This window comes from Erinaceus europaeus, chromosome X, assembly GCF_950295315.1.
Source record: "Erinaceus europaeus chromosome X, mEriEur2.1, whole genome shotgun sequence".
NCBI lineage: Eukaryota > Metazoa > Chordata > Mammalia > Eulipotyphla > Erinaceidae > Erinaceus > Erinaceus europaeus.
Genome location: NC_080185.1, coordinates 6,049,745 through 6,073,648, shown reverse-complemented (window position 1 = coordinate 6,073,648; position 23,904 = coordinate 6,049,745). Strand labels below are relative to the sequence as shown.

At 44.2% G+C, this 23,904-nt stretch overlaps 2 protein-coding genes across 2 annotated transcripts in view; one reads left to right on the top strand and one right to left on the bottom strand.

Annotated features, from left to right (window-relative positions):
• Window positions 1–23,904, bottom strand: part of LOC132532430 (melanoma-associated antigen 10-like) — a 220,974-nt gene that overhangs the window by 3,934 nt on the left and 193,136 nt on the right. The window lies entirely within an intron of this gene.
• On the top strand, window positions 1,258–4,207 carry LOC103128382 (melanoma-associated antigen 10-like). Its single transcript, XM_060183357.1, has 4 exons — window positions 1,258–1,326; window positions 1,812–1,902; window positions 2,331–2,421; window positions 2,697–4,207. The coding sequence occupies exon 4, from the start codon at window positions 2,753–2,755 to the stop codon at window positions 3,779–3,781; it is 1,029 nt and encodes a 342-aa protein (XP_060039340.1). The 5' UTR covers window positions 1,258–1,326; window positions 1,812–1,902; window positions 2,331–2,421; window positions 2,697–2,752; the 3' UTR covers window positions 3,782–4,207.

Below are 23,904 nucleotides of genomic sequence, written 5' to 3'. Positions count from 1 at the left end.
GTCAGAGGCGAGCTGAGGGCCGCGGGGTGGTGTGAGAGGTGGGGCGCCTTCCCGGAGTCGGGGTCCAGACGCCAGAACGGCCTGAGGAGCCGCCCGGCGTCCCCCGAAACCTCTGAGGGTCCCTGCGGGATTGTCCGGGTGCGGCGCCCCTCGGCTTCCCTCTCTCAGATCTCGGGGGTCAGGGGCGGGCTGAAGGCCGCGGGGTGGGCAGGGGCCGCCCGGGTTCCGGGAGTCGAGGGGTGCTCTCTGGGGCCCGCACCCCCAAACTGAGGGGTCTCTCAGAGGCCGCAGGCCCACGGGGGGTGTGGGTGCCATGGGAGTCACCGTGAGGTTCCCCAAGGGAGGAGGATTGAGGGACCTGCACCCCAAAACTGAGAGGCTCCCTCAGAGGCCACTGCTGTTCTCAGACTGGGGGGGGGGGCCGCGGCGCCCCCCCTTTCGTGGGGTCTGAGATGTTGGGGGCTCGGGAGAAGGAGCAGGAGCAGGGCCTCTGAGGGGTCACGGTGAAGACCCTGCACTTCTAACCTAGTACCCCCCCAACACTCCTACTCCCAGACCTGGAAGATCCCTAGTTCTTCATCGTCATTCCAGGGAGGGGTGGGGGCCTCAGGAGGAGCAGCGGGGTCTCTGAACAGGAAAGGGGGGCACAGGACCCTCCTGGCGTCAGGGTGAGGGGTAAGGTGGGACGGCAAACCCCCCCCCAAAAAAGCCTCATATTGGAGGTGTAGTGGGGGTTGGGGGGCACCAGAGCGCCTCCCCAGACAAGACTGGGGAGCAGGACCAGCCCGGCTGGGCACCAGAGGGGGCAGGGTTCAGCCCACAGCTGTGGTACAGTTCCCCCTACCCCCCCCCCAGGGTGCGGACATCTTGGATGTCCCTTGTTCAGCCCAGGAGTGAGAGGGCAGGAAGAAGGGCACCTGGGGTGTCAGACTATGGGGGCCCGTCCTTGCGGGTCAGACCATGGGAGGAGAGTACCCTAACCTAGCACTCACACCCCAGCTCCCAGACTGGGAGTGGAGGGGCTTCTAGAGAAGGACACTGGCTGGGAATGAGGAGCTGGGCCTCTGTGTCAGAGAGGGAGCACGTTGAGGTGGGACTGAGGCCCTTCAAAAGCGCCTCAAACATGGAGGTGGGGCTGGGGGAGGGGCCCCAGGGAGACCGCCGCCCCCTCCAGGCAGAACTGGGGAGACACAGCAGCACTGCTGGGTGCCAGTATCTTCACAGTCTGGTATAGCTGTCACCCCACCCCCACCCCCAGGGATCAGAGTGCCTGGCTGTCCCCTGCTCAGCCCTGAATAGCAGCAGGCAGGAAGAAGGGCACCTAGGGTAAGCACACAGCTGTGGGGGTGTCAGAGCATGGGGTGCTGGTTCTGAGGGCTGTCAGACCATGAGGAGGCTGGCACTGAGGGGTATCCAACTAAGGGGGTTGTGTCAGACCATGGGGGGCTGGCCTGAGGGAGTGTTAGACCATAGGGGGTCTGAGCCTGAGGGGAGTGAGACCATGAGCGCTGGGCATGAGGGGGTATAAGGCCATAAGGAGGTTTTTTGTTAGACCATGAGATGTCTGGTCCCCAGGGGGTGCCAGGCCATGAGGTGCCTGGCAAGTGTGAGCTTGGGGGGGTGGGGGAAGCATACAGGTGGTGAGTCCCAGGACACTGGCCTCCTATAGCCTCTCCTGACCAAGCCAACCCAGGGGTGGGCTCTAGGAGTGTAAGGGGCTGCCCCACTCCAGATCAAAAGGACCCCAGCGATGCTGTGCACCCTTCCTTCAGGACGGGGACCCATAAGCTATTCCTCCTTTCTCATTCCAGGTGCTCTGAGAACTGGGAGGTGGCAACACTGCCTGGGACTCACCTTCAGTTGAGAGTGCAGAGGAGGACCCAGACCCATCCAGAGAGTCAGGTGAGGGGCTCCCAACTGTGCCCAGGGCTCCGCATACTGAAGGCAGGTGGGACTCTCAGCCCCCAGCATCCCACTCCTCTGTGAGGCCCTGAGCAGCCCTGTGGCTTCCCTCCTCTGGCTCATAGGGGACTTCTGCCCAGGAGGGAGCAAGGAGGAAGGCAGGCACCTGGGGTGAGGGCTGCCCTCAGATATCAGACTATGAGGAGTGGCTGGCTCTGACGGGGTGTTAGACCATGGCGGGGGGTAGGACTTGTAAGTTGAGGTACCTCAGGAGGTGACCTCCAGCACCTCTGGACCTGGCCAGCACAGGCATGGGTTCCAGAGGCTGTGAGGGGCTCCCCAATCCAGGACAGAGGGGGCCCCAGGAACTCTGCCCACCCTTTCTGTCAGAACAACACCCAGGAGGCATTTCTCCTTTCTCTTCACAGGTGCTTCAGGAACTGGGAGGTCACAGTGATCCCTGAGACTCACCTTCTGGTGACAGCACAGAGGAGGCCCAGGACCCATCAAAAGAGGCAGGTGAGGGCTCCAGACTGTGCCCAGGGTTCTCCATACAGAATGACAGGCAGGACCCTGGATCTTCAGTTACCACCACCACCACCACCCCTCCCCCCACCCCGTGAGGCCTTGAGCAGCCCTGTCCCTTCCCTCCAATAGCTCTTAGGGGACATCTTCCCAGGAGGACTGAGCCTGTGGAGTGTGCCTGTACCGCAGAAGACAGTGATGAGTCCCCTCTGTCAGGAGCAGCCCAAGTGGCCTGTAAACACAGCTGTTCACACTTGCTCTCCCTCCAGGTCTCAGAGTGACATCAGCCACCTGCACTGGAATTGTGCTCCCTGCCCCCGTCCTGATGTTCCAGTTGAGCCAGTGTGTCCTCTGCAAGCTGGAAGAAGACTTTGAGATGTTCAGGGAGGCCCAGGGCCCCCAGGGGTGGCAGCCCCCCTTGGATGAGCATCAGGAGGCAGAGCACCTCTCCTCCTCCTCTGCCTCCTCATCTCTCCCACAGTCTGTCCTGGTGCCTGAGGCCCCTGAGTATGAGGCAGGAGGAGTCCCTCCCGATGGCATGGAGGAGAGTGCCATGTTAGTTCAGGGTACAGAGCCCAGCTCAGGCATCCCAGGGGAGCAGGGTGCAGGTGGGGTCTCCCTTGGGGCCATGGAGGGTGCTGTGTCAGCCCAGGGTGCAGAGTCCAGCACTCGCAGCCTAGGAGAACAGGGGGTGGCACCCCCACAGGAGGAGGCAGCAGCCCAGGCCCCCCTCGAGGAGGTGCCCAGCAGGCTGGTGGCCACCGTGGTGGCCTTCTTGCTCCAGAAGTACCGCTCCAGGGAGCCCACCACTAAGGCCGAGATCCTGAGCAGGCTCTTCCCTGGGCAGCAGCAGCTCTTCCCCACTGTCTTTGCCAAAGCCTGTGAGTGCATGCAGGTGGTCTTCGGCATTGAGGTGCGGGAGGCCGACCCCCAGGCCCAGAGCTATGACCTGGCCATCGCCCTGGGGCTCAGCTACGATGGCATGCTGGGGCCCGAGCAGAGCGTGCCCAAGACTGGGCTGCTGCTCATGGTCCTCGGGCTCATCCTCCTGCATGGCGACTGTGCCCCCGAGGAGGCTGTCTGGGAAGCACTGGCGATGATGGGCATCTATGCCTGTGGGGATCACTTCCTCTTTGGGGACCCCTGGGAGCTCCTCACCCAGGAGTGGGTGCTTGAGCAGTACTTGGTGTACCAGCATGTGCCGGGCTCTTGGCCTGCACACTACCACTTCCACTGGGGCCCCCGTGCCCACCACGAAGTCTGCAAACTCAGACTCCTGCTCTGGCTCAAGGTCAGCAGCACTGAGCCCACGTCCTTCCTCTACCCCTATCAGAGCTATAGCGAGGAGGAGTAGGCTCCCAGCCAGCGTGCAGGTCCAGCCCAGGGCGGCCACCACAGGGCCACCAATGGGGTCACAGTGTCTTTAGTTGTCTTAGTCCCAGGGCACTGAGTGTGGGGGCAGTATTCCTCTAGGTGTTTTCAGAGGTTCCTTTTATTTAGAAAATGTGGTTTCTTTATTTTTGATTCAGAGTGTGTGTGCTAAGCCTCATCACACAGTTACATTCACCCAGTTCTAGATGAAGATGCTGTTTTGTAAAGCACATTGTAAAAACCACCATATTGATTTGTGATTTAGAGCTGGATTGTTGACACTGGATTGGATATTGCCTGGCAGTGTTGAAAAAAAGTTGCTGTAAATACAGTCAACACATGGAGATGTAAGATAAAGCAGGGAATTCAGTCCCTGCTGTTGTTTTCTTGTATTTCAAAAAATAAAATAATAAAAAAAGGCCTGTGTCTGGATATTTTTGAAGGATAATTTCACTTTAAGGGCTGGGTGGTTGAACACCAAGCTTAGCACACATTATTACACATTTTTCAAGTACTACAGGTAGTCTCTCTCTCTCTCTCTCTCTATCTATCTTTCTCTCTCCTCCTACCCTCTCTTTTTCTGTCTCTATCCAGTGTATAAATAATTCAAATAAAAAGAATAGAGAAATGTCATTCCAGTGATCTAGAAGGCTGACCACTGGTGGGCTTCTCTCGACCCAGTGAGGCTCTGCTCTCTGGTGGCCCTGAGTTATTAGTGAGGACCTTAGGATGAGCAGGATTCACCTCTATAAAATAAAATATCTCTGAGACTGGATATTTTTGTATTAATGAAGAATAATTTCATTTCAGGAACTGGGTGATAGCATACCTCATTTAGTGCACAGGTTACCATTAGAAGGACCTGGGTTCACTGCTTTGGTCCCCACCAGTGGGTATGGGAGGTAGGAGCTTCTCAAGCAGTAAAGCAGTACTGTAGAACTCTCTCCTCTCCCTCTCCCTCTCCCTCTCCCTCTCCCTCTCCCTCTCCCTCTCCCTCTCCCTCTCCCTCTCCCTCTCCCTCTCCCTCATGTGTCTCCTTCTATCTTCTTCCAGGGTCTCCTGAAGGGAAAAAAGGCTAGATCTTTCCAGAGCACTTGAAACAGAATGCCAGGAGCTCTCAACACTAAGTCATGCACCACGCAGTGCCAGGGTCTGCCATGTGGGTCATATAGTGCGCTCCCCCCCCCCAATACAAAGGTGGGTGGAACCCGATGATGGATGCTTTCTCTTCTTGTCCAAAAATTGGGTCAGGGAGGTGGCTGAGCAATATTGCACCAGGCAGAGCCCTGGGTCCCTGACTCAGCTCTGCACAAATGATGACTGAAGAATTGTCACACAGGTTCAGTTTGGACAATCAGGGAAGTTGAAACATCCAGGGATGGCATAATCTTACTTGAAAAAATATTGTTGCTGTGTCATTTTCACACCATTAAGTCCACTCATAAAAGGGCACAGTTTTTGATTTCTAGTAAATCGGACAGTCATGGATCATTGTCACAACTCAGATTTATATTTTATTTTTTTTAATGATTTTGTTTGCTATAACAGAATTTGAGTTGGGAAGGGAAGATAGAGAGGGAAAGAAATTGAAATGCTTCTGCATAGTCAAGAAACCACCACCCAAAGAAAGAGAGTGCTTACAGAGTGGGAGAAGATCTTTACATACCATAATCTGGCAAAAGGCTAGTAATAACCAAAATATATAGAGAGCTCATCAGACATGGCCACAAAAACAACAACAACAAAAAAACACAACTAAAGACCCCATTCAAAGATGAGGAGAGGATACAAACAGAATATTCACGCCACAGAAGAGATCCAAAATGCTAACAGACAAATGAGAAACATGCTCCATCCTCTTTGCTCTGATCCAGCTTTCTAGTCCTAGTATGAACTCTGACACCATCCTCCCAGACAATACTTTTAGTTCACCTTCACCTTAGCTCTTGGGCTCAGGCAAAAATTTCTCAATTCATGGGCCCCATGGAACATACCTAAAGTAGACTTCCTAGCTTATTCCCACGTGAAGACCCCTAATATCATTCGCTCTGTTAACTACCTTTGGGACCCTGTTTATTGAATAATTTTCTTCTTTATATCCTCACACCTTTCAACCATCAAGTTGCAGACACTGGCATGCTGATTTCCCTGGGCAGAGGTCCACACCAATGTGTGTGGATGCCTCACCTCTCCAGAGCCCTACCCCACTAGGGAAAGATAGAAACAGGCTGGGGGTCTGAATCCACCTGCCAAAGCACATGTTCAATGTAGAGGCAATTACTGAAGCCAGACCTACCACCTTCTGCACCCATTAAAGAATTTTGGTGGGGAGTCGGGCTGTAGCTCAGCAGGTTAAGTACAAGTGGCACAAAGCTAAAGGACCGGCATAAGGATCCCAGTTCGAGCCCTGGCTCCCCACCTGCAGGGGAGTCGCTTCACAGGCGGGAAGCAGGTCTGCAGGTGTCTATCTTTCTCTCTCCCTCTCTGTCTTCCCCTCCTCTCTCCATTTCTCTCTGTCCTATCCAACAACCACGACATCAATAATTACAACAATAAAACAACAAGGGCAACAAAAGGGAATAAATAAATATAAAATTAAATTAAAAATAAAAAAAAAATTTAGAAAAAGAATTTTGGTCCAAATTCCCAGAGGGGTAAAGAATAGGGAAGTTTCCAATGGAGGGGATGGGACACAGAAATCTGGTGGTGGGAATTGTGTGGAATTAATTGTACCCCTGCTATCTATCTTAAAATCTTGTTAATCATTATTAAATCACTAATAACAATTAAGACAAGAAAAATGCTTTGAGTCATTGATTAATGTCATTAAAGTTTGGGGCTCCAGCAGGCCGGGCTAGCTTTGCGGCAGTAGTCAGAGACGACCAGAGACACACGGCTGGGCAGAGAAGCTATATCCATGAGCGGGCAAACATGTGCTCTCCTGTCTTTCTGCTCTGGTGGCAGAGAGAGAGAGACCCTTAAACTAATCACCACACAGATCTGCCCTGCATCCTTCTTCTTCTTCTCCCCTGCCGGCCAAGAACTCTGGAACTACCTAGCATAGGGGGCGGGGAGAAAGAGAGGCGCCAAACTAGCAAGGGCCAAACCAATTCTCCTGGTGGACGGGGAGCGAAACCAATGTGAAGCAAAAAACAGATTAACAGAGAAATGCAAATAAAGACAACAATGAGATACCACTTCACCCCTGTGAGCATTCATCATACATATGAAACCATAGTAACAACAAATGATGGCGAGGTTTCAGGGGCAAAGGAAGGCTCCTGCACTGCTGGAAGGAATGTAAGTTGGTCCAAACCCTGTGGGGAGCAGTCTGGAGAACTCTCACAAGGCTAGAAATGGACCTACATTATGATGTAGCAACTCCCCCTCCTGGGGATATATTCAAATCATGCCCATGCAAGATGATATGTATACAAGTATATTTATGGCAGCACAACTTATAGTAGCCAAGACCTGGAAGCAACCCAGGTGTCCAACAGCAGATGAGTGGCTCAGAAAGTTGTGGTAACTGGAGTTGATGTATTGCACCAAAGTAAAAGACTCTGGTCCAAAAGGTTCAGGTCCAAAAAGGATGACAGAGGACCTAGTGGGGGTTGTACTGTTATGTGGAAAACTGAGAAATGTTATGCATGTACAAACTCTTGAATTTACTGTCGAATGTAAAACATTAATCCCCCAATAAAGTTTTTTTTTTTTTTAAGTTGTGGTATATATACTCAAGGAAACATGACTCGACTCAGCTACTTAAAATGGTGAATTCACTTTCTTCACCTCATCTTAGATGGAACTTGAAGGAATCATGTTAAGTGAGATAGGCCAGAAAGAGAAGGATTAGTATGGGATGACCCCACTCATAGACAGAAGTTGAGAACTGAGAACAGAAAGAGAAACACACAAAAAAGCAGAACTTGAACTGTGTTTGGAGCATTGCACCAGAGTAAAAGACTCTGGGTGGACAGTGGACTGTCATGTCCAAAGTAGGGGGTTGGGGGGTGTGAACACAGACCTTTGGTGGTGGGACTGGTGTTAAACTGTACTCCTATTATTATAAGTCAGTATTTATCAGTATGTCGGGGGAGGAATAGATTGGATGTCTCAAGGTCTTTGAATGCCTAGATTTCAGTTCTGAGTATATATTCCTTTACTCTAAGCTATGAATGTTTCACATTGGTAAAGTGATTGAATTCTGGTGCTGGGCTTAAATAGTTAAAGCATTTCTAATAATAACTTTTTTCTTCAAATACTAAGCTACATACAATCTTCAACCATATCGATCAGAATCAACTGCTCCTGTCAGTATCTAACATACCGTTAGTAGTAGACAGCATTAAATGACACAAATCATGGTGAGATCTTGTATGGCACAATAAATCCTAACCATGGCACTTGCAAAGTAAACCAAGCTCACAAGTAACTTGGTAATAATTACAATTATCTATTGCCTTCTTAAGCTCTTACGATGGCAAGGAACCATCCTCATTCTCTTTAACTTCTGTATTTCTCCCAGTCTTGGAACCTCTGGGACTTTGCTCGTATTTTTTGAGGCTTCTCCTCTGATCCCCTACTCTGTGATACTGCCTGTGATGACCTCAACCAAGTCCGTGCTACCAGTGCCACTGTGCCATGTTTTGCCTAGGCCTGTATCCAGAGCCACCAAACCTGAGACGTTCACCTTCCAACTCCAGTAATCTGCTGAGACTTTTCCTAACACACAGGACTACTGAGTCCCATTTCAAACGCTGCACTCCCTAACAAGGTTAGAGACTCTAGGTAACTAGACCAGGGCAACATGGAACCGGAAGTTAGGGGCAACTACATACCTCAAAGTTAAAGTGCTCACTAGCAGCCTGTGATTAGACACAGTCTACCTAGTAAGCTCAGCGACCATGTGGAAAGACCTATAGAAGACATCATAAATACTCTAATGTTGACTAGTTAGGCCTAGACACCCTCCTCTCCTATGCTATACTTTCCTCAATCACTCTTATCTACTCAAGATTTCAGTCTGAGTTCGAGTCACTGGGATTTGCTACTAGGTGGCAGTTGTGTTTGATGAAGTAGGGCTCGGTTTACCATAGTATCTTCAGCTGCCACCTATTGCCTTATGGCTGCCAGCTGTCACAAATGATCTTCTGAATGCCTTCCTCAGTTTGGGAAGGCAGGCCAAACTGGTCTGGAAAACACCCCTGCTATTGTGTTGTGGTCTCACCATCAGTTCAGCAGAATGTCACTGCCAAGGCCATGGGACAAAGCTCAGAAGCCCTCCTCAAACCCCCCTCCCCTGCCCCATCACAGTCAGCACCCTGTGGAACCTTGACTGCTGTTGTTCATAGACAAAATGTTGCCAGAGGTCCCAACGTCCAGGTGCTTGGCTTCAGTCCTGTGCCCCCTCTCACCCCATCTACTCACAGAATTGCCTGTGGATGTCCCAGCTGCAGTCCAGTGACGTTCATTGATTTCATAGTTGTCAGTATTTGTTGTTGTTTTTGTGGGGAGGGATGTATTTGCTGTTAGCTGTTAGTCCATAGCCTGCCTCATGGGAGTCTCCCCTCTATCTACTCAATTGACTGCACAGAAAAAAGTAAGAGATATATTCTTATCTCTTCTGACAGTTAACAGCATTATTGTCAATTAGCCAAGAGATAATATTGATAAAAAGTATGTATATATGTATGCCAATTAAAAAACAATTATTGTCTGTACTACAGTCTATATTAGAATCATCAAACAAGTAAACTGCAATAAAACTTAAGGTTAACTTAGGTCCCACTTAAAGCCTTGGTCTATTCCTTCCCTACCTTAAATCCACACCCCATAAACCCAAACAATACCTGTTTGAATTCAAAAAATGGCACTCAATGATTTGACAATGGGGAGAAAGTTTAAGCAAGTCGGATAAAGAAAGGACTACAAAAGCCAGATAAGGGCAAAAGACTGGCTCACTGATTGGTAGTTTTTTTAGTGAATACTAGCCCACCCCATCATCTGATGCCCTAGTGAGGGAATGCTGGGATCCTCACCTAGATATGACAGATCTAGACCTCAAATAGTCACCTATCTCCACCATCACTGGTCATTTCCATCAGGAATATGATCACAAACCCTCTTGTGGCCCTCTCCAAGATCTTACCCTCACTATAAAGTAGTTATGGTAGGGACTGCCCCACTCTCCAAAGGAGTCGTGCTATGATGCCACTTGAAGAAGGCTGGTCCTGAAGTCAGTGCAGCCTAGCATGTTCCCAGATGTAACTATGGACTATGAACTCAGACTTAGAGGGATTTAGAGATTACAGGGGCTTTTGTGCTAAATAGGACTATATATAGGCCATAGGTCATACTGGTGGGGTAAACAGTTAACTGTGATTATATACTTTCTGCAACTTTGGGAGCAACTACTCTCTGCCCCAATTCAGCTTTCTAGCCCTACTCTCAACTCTTAACACCATCTCCCCAGGCAATATATTTAGTTTACCTTCATGTTAGCTATCAAGTGCGAGCAAAAATTACCATAGTCACAGGCCCCATGAACCATGACTAAGAGCCATGACTTCTTTTTCCCCCTTTATTTGGAGGATTATTCACAGTCAACAGTAAAATACAGTAGTTTGTACATGTGTAACATTGTTGGGTTGTTCTCTGTTTCTTGGTCTGACGAGGGAGGAGACACCAGGAATGAACATGAAATGCCAGTCAGTGGAGGACCAACAGTCTTTAGGACTGAAGGCACTTTATTGGATTTTGCCACATCTTATAAAGAGCAAGATTGTGACAAAGAAGCATGAAGTGACCTTTAATCATAACAATACCTTTTTAAGTTAAATCTTATAAGTAACTTCTGCTTATGATCAACCTTGATTGTCTCTGCTCTCAAGGACCTTTCCCAGAACAGGTAGGCATCCTTGGCTTGCCTCCAGATGGCCAGTAAAGTTCATTCTCTGTGAGGTTTACCTTCTGAGAGGGATGTCTGTTTGTAGAACACCATGAACCTATTGTTCTGAGTTTTTCAATCATTGAGAAAAGAGCCAGTTTAGGTCAACAGCACTAAAGGTGCTGTGTTTTTCCCACATTACCCCTTTTTGTTTTTCTTCCATTCTTCCAAGCAGTATGGCAAAAGTGGCTTTTTGATACTTCACAGAGTTCATAATTTATCTTCTTTTGTTCCAGACTATACAGAATAGAAAAACCATAATTAAAAATATCACAACAGCAATTGTAGATTCTCCAAATATTTTTTTAATTTATTTTTTATTTAAGAAGGATAAATTAGCAAAACCATAGGGTAGGAGGGGTACAACTCCACACAATTCCCATCACCCAATATCCATATCCCACCCCCTCCCCTGATAGCTTTCCCACTCTCTATCCCTCCAAATATTTTAAGGGTCTTTTTAAAAAGTTGTATTATCTTTATTTATTGGATAGAGACAGCCAGAAATCAAGAGGGAAAGAGGAGATACAGAAGAACAGAGACAGAGAGACATCTGTAACACTGCTTCACCACTCACGAAGCTTTCCCCCTGCAGGTGGGGACCAGGAACTTGAACCTGGGCACTTGCACTTTGTAATATGTGCATTCAACCAGGTGCGCCACCACCTGGCCCCATTTTTAACTGTCTTACTGTATTCAACTGGGCTAGACCTTTTTTAGATTGTTGGTAAATGTGGCCAAAATTTCATCTTGTAGTTCTTGTATTCTTCTAGTTCTTCCGTGACTCATTAACTGTCTCCGTACATTTTCCCAAGGAACCATAGTGCTAGTACATATTTTAGGAGTCAAACAGAATTAGGTAATATTCCAATTACATTTCATTCTTGTTTTTGTAAACTCATTATTTTATCTTCTAAGATAACCACAGCTTGTTGTAAACCTGCAGCTTGATGGGACAGTTGACTATCTATCTCTCTTTGTAATGCCCATAAATTATCTGAAATTTTATTTCTGAATGTATTTATTGATTGTAGATATGGGGGATTATATGAATTATAGATATACAACTCATTGAACTTTAGTCTCACTCTGGGGGAAGCTTGTTGCCATGTGACAAAAACACTTATACTTAGCAAGGAGCTGTGGTGTCTGGCTGAGAACATATGAAAGCATTCTCTTAGCAGAAGACCCTCTAGCACAGCTGAGCTGAGACAAGTGCAGCCCCCTCCAGTATCTTTTTTTAAAAAACTGATTTTATAATGACTGACAAGACTGTATGACACAATTCCACACAGTTCCCACCAAGAGAGTTCCGCATCCCAACCCTTCCATTGGAAGCTTTCCTATTCCTTATCCCTCTGGGAGCATGGGCCCAAGATAATTACAGGGTACAGAAAGTGAAAGGTCTGATTTCTGTAACTGTAATTTTATGCCACTCTTGCACAGATTCAGTAGTTTGTATTGTTTGATGCAAATATACTCCTGCTGTAGTCGTTGCAGCAGCAAAAGCTATAATGCCCATTATAGCAGCAACTAGTAGGCCAAGAAAACTTCTTGTCCTGTGTAACAGCTTACTTTCTTTTAAATTTTTAATATAATTTTTATTTATAAAAAGAAAACACTCACAAAAACCATAGGATAAGAGGGGTACAACTCCACAAAATGCCCACCATCAGAATTCTGTATTCCATTCCCTCCCAAAATAGTTTTCCTATTCTTTTTATTTGTTTATTTATTTATTTATTTTTTATTTAAGAAAGGATTAATTAACAAAACCATAGGGTAGGAGAGGTACAACTCCACACAATTCCCACCACCCAATCTCCATATCCCATCCCCTCCCCTGATAGCTTTCCCATTCTCCATCCCTCTGGGAGCATGGACCCAGGATCATTGTGGGTTGCAGAAGGTAGAAGGTCTGGCTTCTGTAATTGCTTCCCCGCTGAACATGGGCATTGACTGGTCAGTCCATACTCCCAGTCTGCCTCTCTCTTTCCCTAGTAGGGTGTGTCTCTGGGGAAGCTGAGCTCCAGGACACATTGGTGGGGTCTCCAATCCAGGGAAGCCTGGCCAGCATCCTGATGGCATCTGGAACCTGGTGATTGAAAAGAGAGTTAACATATGAAGCCAAATAAATTGTTGAGCAATCATGGACCCAAAGCTTGGAATAGTGGAGAGGAAGTGTTAGGGAGGTACTCACTGAAAATTCTAGTGTACTTCTGCTTTCAGGTATATATTTTTCAGTAGTTTATGGATACGTGTGAACATATGCTCTCTCTCACAGAAACTGGTATATATCTAGGTTTTGGGACTTTGTTAGAAAGTGAACCACCTGAGATGGAATTAGAGTATACTATGAAAGGAAAGGTCTCACCCAAGTAATGAAGCTGAAGGGTTGTCATTCCACACGTGAAGTCTCTGGACACAGTCTGAAGTGAAGCATGTTGAGGTGGCAATCATTGTGTTGGTTAGGTTGTGATCGGCAGATGCAATATTATTTGATATGAATTAGGAGAGGCATACGGGAAAGTGGGCCCTATCCAAGGGTTCCAGGACTGGGGGAAGTAGAGGCTCTATAGTGGAGATGTGAGGTTCCTGCTGTCTTAGGGTTCAAAAAGACAATCGATAGTTAATGTTATCATCACATTATTTGATAATTGGGTTAACTTTGAAAATTCCTTTTGTTAGGGTTTGCTGTACAGTACCCAGTATCTTGTGTATAGCTGTGCTGTTGGATGCTTCTGATCTACTTAGTCTAGGCTTTTGAGAGAGTCTGCGTATCAAATACACAGCCTATATATTAAAAAGATTCAGTTTGTGTTTTGAAAAACTTTGAGACACACAATTGATTTTCCCCCTATCGTATTAATTAACTAGTGATTTATGTGTCTACATTTTGCTAGAAGTGTACATAAACACCATTCCCACCACCAAAAGACTGTGACCCATCCCTATTCTTTTTTAAAATTTTTTTATTTATAAAAATGAAACATTGACAAAACCATAGGATAAGTGGGGTACAACTCCACACAATTCCCACCACCAGCAATCTGTATCTCATCCCCTCCTCTGATAGTTTTCCTATTATTTATCCCTCTGGGAGTATGGACCCAAGGTCATTGTGGGATGCAGAAGGTGGAAGGTCTGGCTTCTGTAATTACTTCCCCCCTGAACATGGGTGTTGACTAGTTGATCCATGCTCCCAGCCTGCCTCTCTCTTTCCCTAGTGGGGCAGGGCTCTGGGGAAGCAGAGCTCCAGAACATATTGATGTGATTCTCTGTCCAGGGAATTCTAGTCGGCTTCATGCTAGCATCTGGAACCTAGTGGCTGAAAAGAGAGTTAACATACAAAGCCAAACAAATTGTTGAACAATCATGGACCTAAAGGCTGGAATAGTGCAGATGAAGTGTTGGGGGGGGTTCTCCATTTTGTAGATAGCTATAGGCATATTTTAGTTATATTCCAAAGGGCCTGTGGCTATACTGTTGTTTTTTTTTCCTGAGCTTGAAATCTGATATGCAGGTGGAGCCAAATTATTGTCTGGGGAGATGAAGTCATGGCTGGAAAAGGATCAGAAAGCTGGATCAGGGTAAAGAGTAGCTCCCTAATATGGGAAAGGGGTATAATTATTGTTGACTGTAAACCCTATCGATTTGATTTGGTCTGGGGCCCATATTCAGATGAGGAGCCTATGTGACCTCTGCATTCCTGTAGATCTGAGCTCACATACTGTGGTCATGAGTAGGAACATTCCAAGTTGCCCCAATATCAACCCATCTACCTCAGGTAGGAGGATGGAACATTCTCTACTGTTGTTCATCCAAGTTGAGGGCAAGGTCCTATGGGGGCCCACAGAGGAGTCTATTTTTGTAAGAGCTTTCTTAATCCTCTATTAATTATATATATTTCTGGTGATGCCTGCCATGAGTGATGAATTTGAACTGTAATCCACACTCCCGTTCTAGCTGTCAATGTATACAAGTCCTGATGTGTAGAATCAATGTTCATAATATTACTTAAGCAGATAAGAACAATTTTTGGGAGCCGGGCAGTAGTGCAGCGGGTTAAGCACAGTTGGTATAAAGTGCAAGGGCCCGACTTAAGGATCCTGGTTCGAGCCACCAGCTCCCCACCTACAAAGGAGTTGCTTCACAAGCAGTGAAGCAGGTCTTCAGGTGTCTATCTTTCTCTCCCCCTCACTGTCTTCCCCTCCTCTCTCCATTTCTCTCTGTCCTATCCAACAACAACAACATCATTAATAACTACAACAATAAAACAACAAGGGTAACAAAAGGGGATAAATAAATATTTTTTTAAAGAAAGAACAATTATTACAAGAAATAAAGTAATTCATCTCATTCCACTCTGGGCTTCCAATCACTGATAAATATGGGAGCCAGACACAAGCATTTCCAAATTGAGTAGAATTAATGGTAACACTTAATTGTGATTCATTCCCTGTTTTTGTATACACATCTTTCCATGCATGCATAGGTTCCAAAACAACTAATAATTTCCACAAAGGATTTTGAATTGGACCTTTCTCTAAATAAGGAGTGGGACAACCCTACTCCATACCACACAATGTTTACCTTAGCTTTGGTCAGTATTGTTTGATTATCCATTTTAAGCCATTTCAAATCAGTCAATGATCCTTTTGCTTTGGCTGATCTTCAGAGGGCTCAAATCTATAATTTTGCCAGAAGAAGTATTCAGAAGTATATGTCCTATCTGGGCTCTATAGATTTTCCATTGTACCCTCTCAGAGAGTAAAACAACCTTAGGCTGTAAACAAGTGGGTAAATTTGGTACTATCAAATTATGCTAATCTGATTCATTAAATGTTTTAGCAGATAATATGATATTGAGTGATGTGAATATGAGTTGGTTACTGTGGATAGCCAGTCTGATTGTCATTGCTCTTAGCTGTTCTATTGGTGGCTCCAGGTAGAAGAGTCTGCCCATCTTGTTTCTCGGGAGGTGTGGGGGGTAGAGTGGCTGTTAATTCTGAGGTTTGATTCTTCTGGTGGGAACCCAGTGAACCTCTCCTGTTCCTGGAATGATACAAGCAAAACCTCAGTCCCATTTATTAACATGGGCCAGGACCCATTCATTATTAACATATTTCCAATATATTGGCTGATATATACACATATATTAGATTGCTTAACCCAGTGTCTTTCTGCTGCTGTGACTTCAGCATCTCTTGTGAAATTCCAAAAATTTAAAGTAAATAAGACCATATGTATTTGCTGTCTAGGGTTTCTACTAGTCCATATTCCTTCCCCGCCCCCTTTTTATCCCGAGCATATTCTTTAGGGTTTGATTGGTTGAATGCTAGTAGTATGTTTTATGTTCCAATTATCAAAAAAAATTCTTGCATTTGTTTGATACACATGCCGGGCCATTATCTATTTTATATGCTGATGCTTTCCCATCACTCTAAATGCCTCAATTAAATGTTGAATAACATATCTAGTAGCTTCTCCAGCTAAAGGTGTAGCCCATATGAAACCAGAGAAGGTAGCTATTAGTACATGAACAAAAGATAACTTCCCCAAAATGAAGTAATATAAGTAACATCCATTTGTCATAATTCATTAGCTGATAGTTCTCTAGGGTTAACTCCTACATTCATGGGTGGTGTAGCTATAGGTCCATATGTTGGACATGGTAGGAGAATTTGCTCTGCTTGTTCTTTGGTAATAGAATATTTCTTAGATAACCCTTTACTATTCACATGGGTAATCAAGTGCCATTTTGAATCTTCTAGAACATCAGTTAACAAATTATCAATGTTATCATTACCCCCAGTTATTGGACTAGGCAAGTATGAGTGAGAGTGAATATGTGAAATAAATATTGGGTAAGTCTGATTTTGGAGTTCTTTTGTAAAGTCAAAAATAAACAATGTAAGTAAAAACTCTGGGGTGGATGGGGGTAGAATATAGGTCCAAAAAGGATGACAGAGGACCTAGTGGGGGGTTGTACTGTCATGTGGAAAATTGAGAAATGTTATGTACAAACTATTGTATTTACTGTCAAATGTAAAACATTAATACCCCAATAAATAAATATAAATAAATAAATAAATAAATAATGTAATTCTGGACCTGGGACTGTGGCAGCCATTTCAAAATATTGGACTGTAAATGTAACATATTGAGAATCAGTTAGAATATTCACAGATCCTTTATAATCTTGTAACAGTTGAAGCACAGCTTGCAGTTCTGCCTTTTGAACTGAAGTATAGGTAGCCTGCCAAAATTTGGTTATAGGTCTAGTGTAACTGGCTTTTCCTTGCCCACTAGCATCTGTAAAAAAAAAAAAAAAGATAGGGTCCCAAGATAAAGGTTCAGCTTTTACTATAAAGAAATTTCTTAAATTTCTTTACTGGGAAATTAATGATTTACAGTTGACAGTAAAATACAATAGTTTGTACACACATAACATTTCCCAGTTTTCCACATAACAATTCAACTGTCACTATATTCTCTTCTGCCATAATATTCCAGGACTTATACTTTTACTTTTCTTTTCCTTTCCTTTCATTTTTTTTGAAAATTCATTTTCTTTAGCCATCTATATTCCCCATAAGAGTAAAACCATGCAGTCATTGTCCTTGACCAAATTAGGTCCTCTTGAGGGAATCAAATAATTTAGTTATTGGGTAATGAACACTGATTTCACCTACAAAATCTGCCAGTGCTATTTGCCAAGATATAATAAGCTTATAGTTAAGTTTTATTTGATCAGTTTACATTGGGACTATTATTTTATTTGGTTCATGACCTGTCAGTGGCCTATCATGAATTCTTTCTTTTCCTGTTAATACTTTCATCTTATCTATATAACTCATCAGAAACTTACTTGTTTTATTGGGCAAAAATATCTGCTCCAATATATGCTCTTCTTGAACCAAAACAGCTGAGGAACTATATAGAGTAAGAAAGTTAAGAAGGGAAAGGACTGTTTAATTTTGATTCTATGTAGCTGTGCTTGTTGAATTCTTTCCTCTACAAATTTTACTTCATCCTCTGGCTTCAGTCAAATATTGGACACTGCTTAAATCTGTGTCTCCTTCGAGAATATCAAAAAGATTACATAGATGTCAGAGGTTAAGAGGAGTACAGATGGGATAACTGGGATCAAATCATCTCTCCTGAAACAACTAAATACAAGAGCCCAAACTGAAGTCATAACCTAGAGCCAAAAGATCTGCAGCCTCAGATGGGTGCTCCTGTGCGGTTAGGGCAAAACGGGTGTGGGCTGAAGAACAGCAAAGTCAAATTAGAGCTCAGGGAGGTATGGAGCTGAGCTGCACCATTTTGGCGATTTTGCTTTAAGTGCAGCGACTGTGCTATTCCGAGTGTCCGGAGAAAAGAGAAAGGGACTTAAAACCTCTCAATCTTTGACACAAGGGGTTTTTAACCTTCTTAATTTAAGGCAAGGGCACAACATAAAACAAAGCATTTGTGACCACAAGGAAGACCTAAGTAATCATCCCACCCCCCACCCCATCGCTAACAAACAAGAGAATCCTAGAGATCACAATAGCACCACCTGCTGGCCATCAATAACAAGCACAGAGTAGCAACAGCTGCCTCTCTACTCTCCCAGGTCAACTAAGAATAACAAATATCACCTGAGAACACAAGACAAGACTCCATCAATGTGAACCCTTTTTTTGCAGTATTATTTTTTAACTTTTTACTTATAAAAAGGAAACGTTGATTAAACCATAGGCTAAGAGGGGTACAACTCCACACAATTCCCACCACCAGCAATCTGTATCCCATCCCCTCCCCTAACAGTTTTCCTATTCTTTATCCCTCTGGGAGTATGGACCCAAGGTCATTGTGGGATACAGAAGTTGGAAGGTCTGGCTTCTGTAATTGCTTCCCCACTGAACATGGGCATTGACAGGTCCATCCATACTCCCAGTCTGTCTCTCTCTTTCCCTAGTGGGGCGGGGCTCCGGGGAAGCAGAGCTCCAGGACATATTGGTGGGGTTGTCTGTCCAGGAAAGTCTGGTCGGCATCATGCTAGCATCTAAACCTGGTGGCTGAAAAGAAAGTTAACATACAAAGCCAAACAAATTGTTGAACAATCACGGACCTAAAGGCTGGAATAGTGCAGATGAAGTGTTGGGGGGGGGGTCCTCCATTCTGTAGATAGCTAGTAGGCATATTTAGTTATATTCCAAAGGGTGTGCGGCTATACTAGTTGTTTTTTTTTTTTTCCTTTTTCTTTTTTCCCCTGAGCTGAAATCTGATATACAGGTGGATCCAAGTTATTGTCTGGGGAGATGATGTCATGGCTGGAAAAGAACCAGAAAGCTGGATTAGGGAAGAGAGTAGCTCCCTAATATGGGAAAGGGGTGTAATTATTGTTGACTGTATACTCCATCAATTTGATGTGATCTAGGGCCCATATTCAGCTTAGGAGCCTCTGTGACCTCTGCATCCCTGTAGATCTGAACTCACATTCTGTGGTCATGAGTAGGAACATTCTGAGTTGCCCCAATATCGACCCATCTTCCTCTTGTGTAGAATAGAGTATGATGTCCATCCTCCCTTCGGAGGATGGAACATTCTCTACTGTTGTTGATCCAAGTTGGGGACAAGGTCCTATGAGGGCCCACAAAGGGGTCTATTGTGTTGTCCCTGCTAGAAATCACTGGTAACAATGGAGAGAGGGGTTTATTCGAGGTCTAGGCCCATCATGTCTGTTTGGGAATCTCAGTACTCCCCGATTAGGGCCCCAGCTGATGGGGTGGCCTGATAGTAACTAAAGAGTCATCTTTAAAGTATACCAGCTCTTGCCCTTATTCAGCTTTTGCAGTCCTTGCTTTTATAAGGTTAGCTTTGGAGTGAGTGAGAGAACTGTAATAGGAAGTAGGTGAGGAGGATATCTTAGTCTAAGTAGACACTACTTCATTATGAACTTTATACAAGACTCCATAACAGTGAACTTTTTAAAAAATATTTTATTAATGAGAAAAGGAGAGAAATAGGGAGAGGGAGGGAGGGAGGGAGGGAGGGAGAGAGAGAGAGAGAGAGAGAGAGAGAGAGAATGGACCAGATATCACTCTTATACATGTGCTGACACAGATTGAACTCAGGACCTCATGCTTGAGAGTCCAATGGCCACCTCCTGGACCACACATTGTGAAATCTTTTTTAGTACCTTACTTAAACACAACTCAATCCAGGAAAGTGTGATTAGTGGATTGAATAGCACTGAGAGAGGGACGTCACAACACAACATATGCAATGGTTAAACCAAGAAGAAACATTGGAGAAATTAACTAGGACATAAATCCAGATAACCCCCCACTGCAAAAGGTTTTGAGGAACAGATCCAAACACTAATTGTGGTATCAGTCATAGGAGGGAGGAAAGAGTTTGAAAGTAGTATAATCAGAAATGGGAAATCAGTAAATAAGACTCTGAATGAAAACACTAACTATCTGGAGGTAATCAGAGAACTGAAAGCTGAAATAGCTGAGCTAAGAGCACAACTAGCTGAACAGGGTAACAAAATAGTTGAGCTTCAGAAAACAACAGGGGAGAGGGAACAGAATAAGTGAGGCAGAAAATAAGATTAGCAACATCAAGGATGAATTAGAGAAAACTAAGAAATAAGTAAGAGATCTCAAAAAGAGATTAAGAGATGACTTCAAAAAAAAAAGTAATATACACATTATCAATTTGCCAGAGGAAGAAAGAGAGGGAGGGGAAGAAAGCATTCTACAGAACATAACATCTCAGAACTTCCCTATTCTAGACAACATAAAAGAGATATAGGTTCAAGAAGCTCAGAGAGTCCCAAACAGAATTAACCCAGATTTAAAGACACCAAAATGCATCACATTTAGAATGAAAAGGAATAAGGATAAAGAAAAGTCTTAAGTGCTGCAAGAGAAAAATCAGTCACCTATAGAGGAAATCATATAAGATTAGCAGCAGATTTATCCACACAAACACTAAAGGCCAGAAGAGAATGGTAAGATATCTATCAAGCTCTTAATGAGAAAGACTTTCAAACAAGACTACTGTATTCTGCTAGACTGTCATTCAAACTAGATGGAAGCATAAAAAACCTTCTCAGACAAGTATCAGTTGAAGGAATCAACTATCACCAAGTCTACTCTACAAGAATCTCTGAAAGGTCTCATAAACAATCACATCATCATAAACATGCCATATATCAGAACACTCTAAAATTTTAGAATAATCTCATTAAAATATCTTCAGTCCATAATATCAATAAATGTAAATGGCCTGAATTTACCTAATAAAAGGCATAGAGTGAGGGGTTAGGTGGTGGTCGTGCACCTGGTTGAGCGCACATGTTGCAATGAACAAGAACCCAGGTTTGAGCCCCTGGTCCCCACCTGCAAGGGGAAAACTTCATGAGTGGTGAAGCAGTATTGTAGGTGTCTCTCTGACTTTTCTTCTCTATCAACCCCTTCTGTCTCAATTTCTGGCTGTCTCTATCCAGTAAATAATTAAATAAAGATATTTTTTAAAAGCATAGAGTAGGAAGATGGGTCATAAAGCACAACACAACCATATGTTGTCTGCAGGAATTACACCTAACTCAACAAGACAAACACAGACTCAAAGTGAATGGATGGAAAACTACCATACAAGCCAATGACCACAAAAAAGAGCAGGAACAGCTTTTCTAAATCTGACACAATAAATCTTAAAACAAATAGAATTTAAAAGGATAGGGATTGACACTACTTAATGCTCAGGGGATTAGTCAATCAAGAGGTCTTAATGGTGTTAACATCTGTGCACCCAATGAGAGGCCATCTAAATACATCAAACATATACTGAAAGGGCTACAGTAATATATTAACAGCAGTGCAGTAATAGGAGGGGATTTCAACATCCCTTGGATGTTAGACCAAAAACTATCAAATACTTAGAGAAAAATATTGGCAGAACTCTTTTCCATCTAAATTTTAAAGGCACGTTCAATGAAATGAATCCAATTACAAAAATTAAAAAGGAGAAAAAAAAAGAAAGAAAAAAAGTTGAACAATAAACACAAAACAGAACTTGGACTGGAGCTGGTGTATTGCACCAAAGTAAAGGACTCTGGGGTGGAAGGGAGGGTTCAAGTTCTGAAGCATGATGGCAGAGGAGGACCTAGAGGGGCATTTAATTATTATGTGGAAAACTGAGAAATGTTGGGACCAGGTGGTGGTGCACCTGGTTGAGTGCACATGCACAAGGACCCAGGTTCGAGGCCCTGGTCCCCACCTGCAGGGGGGAAGCTTCACAGGTGGTGAAGCAGTGCTGCTGGTGTCTCTGTCTCTCGTCCTCTCTATCACCCCATTCCCTCTCAACTTCTGTCTCTATCCAAAAGATAGAGATTTGTTGTTTTCGACGGGCTGGCTTCACGGGCGGGTAACAGACGACCTGGGACTCATGGCTGGGTTGTACGCAGTATCTCTTTATTCATGCAGGACGCAGAGCAATCTATCCCAAGCTAAGCTAAACTAACTACAAACAATCTTGTCCTTATAAATATACTAGCCCAGTAGGGTGGGAACAGGATGCAACGCAGAGAGGGTGGAGAGAAAAGTGACTGGTGAAAATCAGGGTATGACAAGGAGAGGGGGCGGAGCAGGCAAGAATTCTATCACTGAACCACCAATGCCCTGGAGGGAGGGTGGTGCTTGTTAATAGTGGTTATGTAAATAGAATGAAGTGGTTATGTAAACAGAATAGTGTTAAGCAGGGGGGATTAAACTAATGAAACAGAAGGGGTTTTTAGAAGCATACCAACAGAGATTTAAAAAAATTAAAGAAAACTGAGAAATGTGAACAGGGATAGATGGTGTAATGGTTATTCAATGAGACTCTTATTCCTCAGGCTCCAAAGTCTCAGGTTCATGGGGAATTCACCTTCTTAACCCCGTCTTGGAGCTCAAAGATACCATGTTAAGTGAGAAAAGTCAGAAACAAATGGATGAATATGGGATGATGTCACTCATAGTCAGAAGTTGAAAAACAAGATCAGATGGGAAAACTCTAGCAGAACTTGGACTGGAGTTGGTGTATTGCACCAAAGTACTGTGGGTTGGAAGGGAGGGTTCAGGTCCTGAAGCATGATGGCAGAGGAGGACCTAGAGGGGCATTGAATTGTTATGTGGAAATGGTATGCATGTACAAACTATTGTATTTTATTGTTGACTATAAGCCCTTAATCCCCTATTAAAGAAAAATTTTAAAAAGATTACATAAAGCATATGTAGGTATATACCTAAAGAAGGGCGTAGCCAATTTATGTCCCCTAATAACTTTTGAAAATCATTTAATGTTTGAATTTTATCCTTTCTAATTTGTACCTTTTGAGGAATAACATTATTTACCTCAATCAGATTTCCTAGATATTTAAATGGAGCTTCTGTCTGAATCTTGTCCTCAGCTATCTGCAACCATACTGATGTAAAAAAATTTTAACCTATTCACAAATTGTAATCAACATCCTTTTTTTGATGTACAAACAAAATATCACCCATGTAATGAATTATCAAAGCTTCTTTATATCTTTTCCTTAATATTTGCAAGGGGACATTTGCAAAACCTTGGCACCTTGTTGGGTTATTCAACATACCTCATGGCAACACTTTCCACTGCTATCTAGGGACTGGCCGAATATTATTCTTTACAGGAACCAGGAAAGCAAATTGCTTTCTATCTTGGGGTTGTAACTAAATGGAATAGAAACAATCTTTTAAGTCTATTATGATGATATGCCAGTCAGTTGTAGTCGTAGGAGAAGATCATCCAGGTGTTAATGCACCCATAAGTTCAATAGTAGCATTTACTTGTCTTAAATCAGTGAGCATTCTCCATTTCCCTGACTTTTTCTTACTTAAAGATCCAGGAGAGTTCCAAGGGCTAGAAGATTCTTTAATATGATTTTGAGCTAAGTGTTCCACTACCAAAGTCTGTAAGACCTCTAACATTTCTTTAGAAAATGGCCACTGCTCCATTAAGTTGTTGCTGTTGTTGAGAAGCAGAGAGTTAGATTAACAGGTAAATGAATAACAGTTACAGGAAAAGTACATCTATACAGTCCTTCTTCAATAGCAAGAGTTTGAAGAGCTTGCTGTATAGCAGTTACAAGA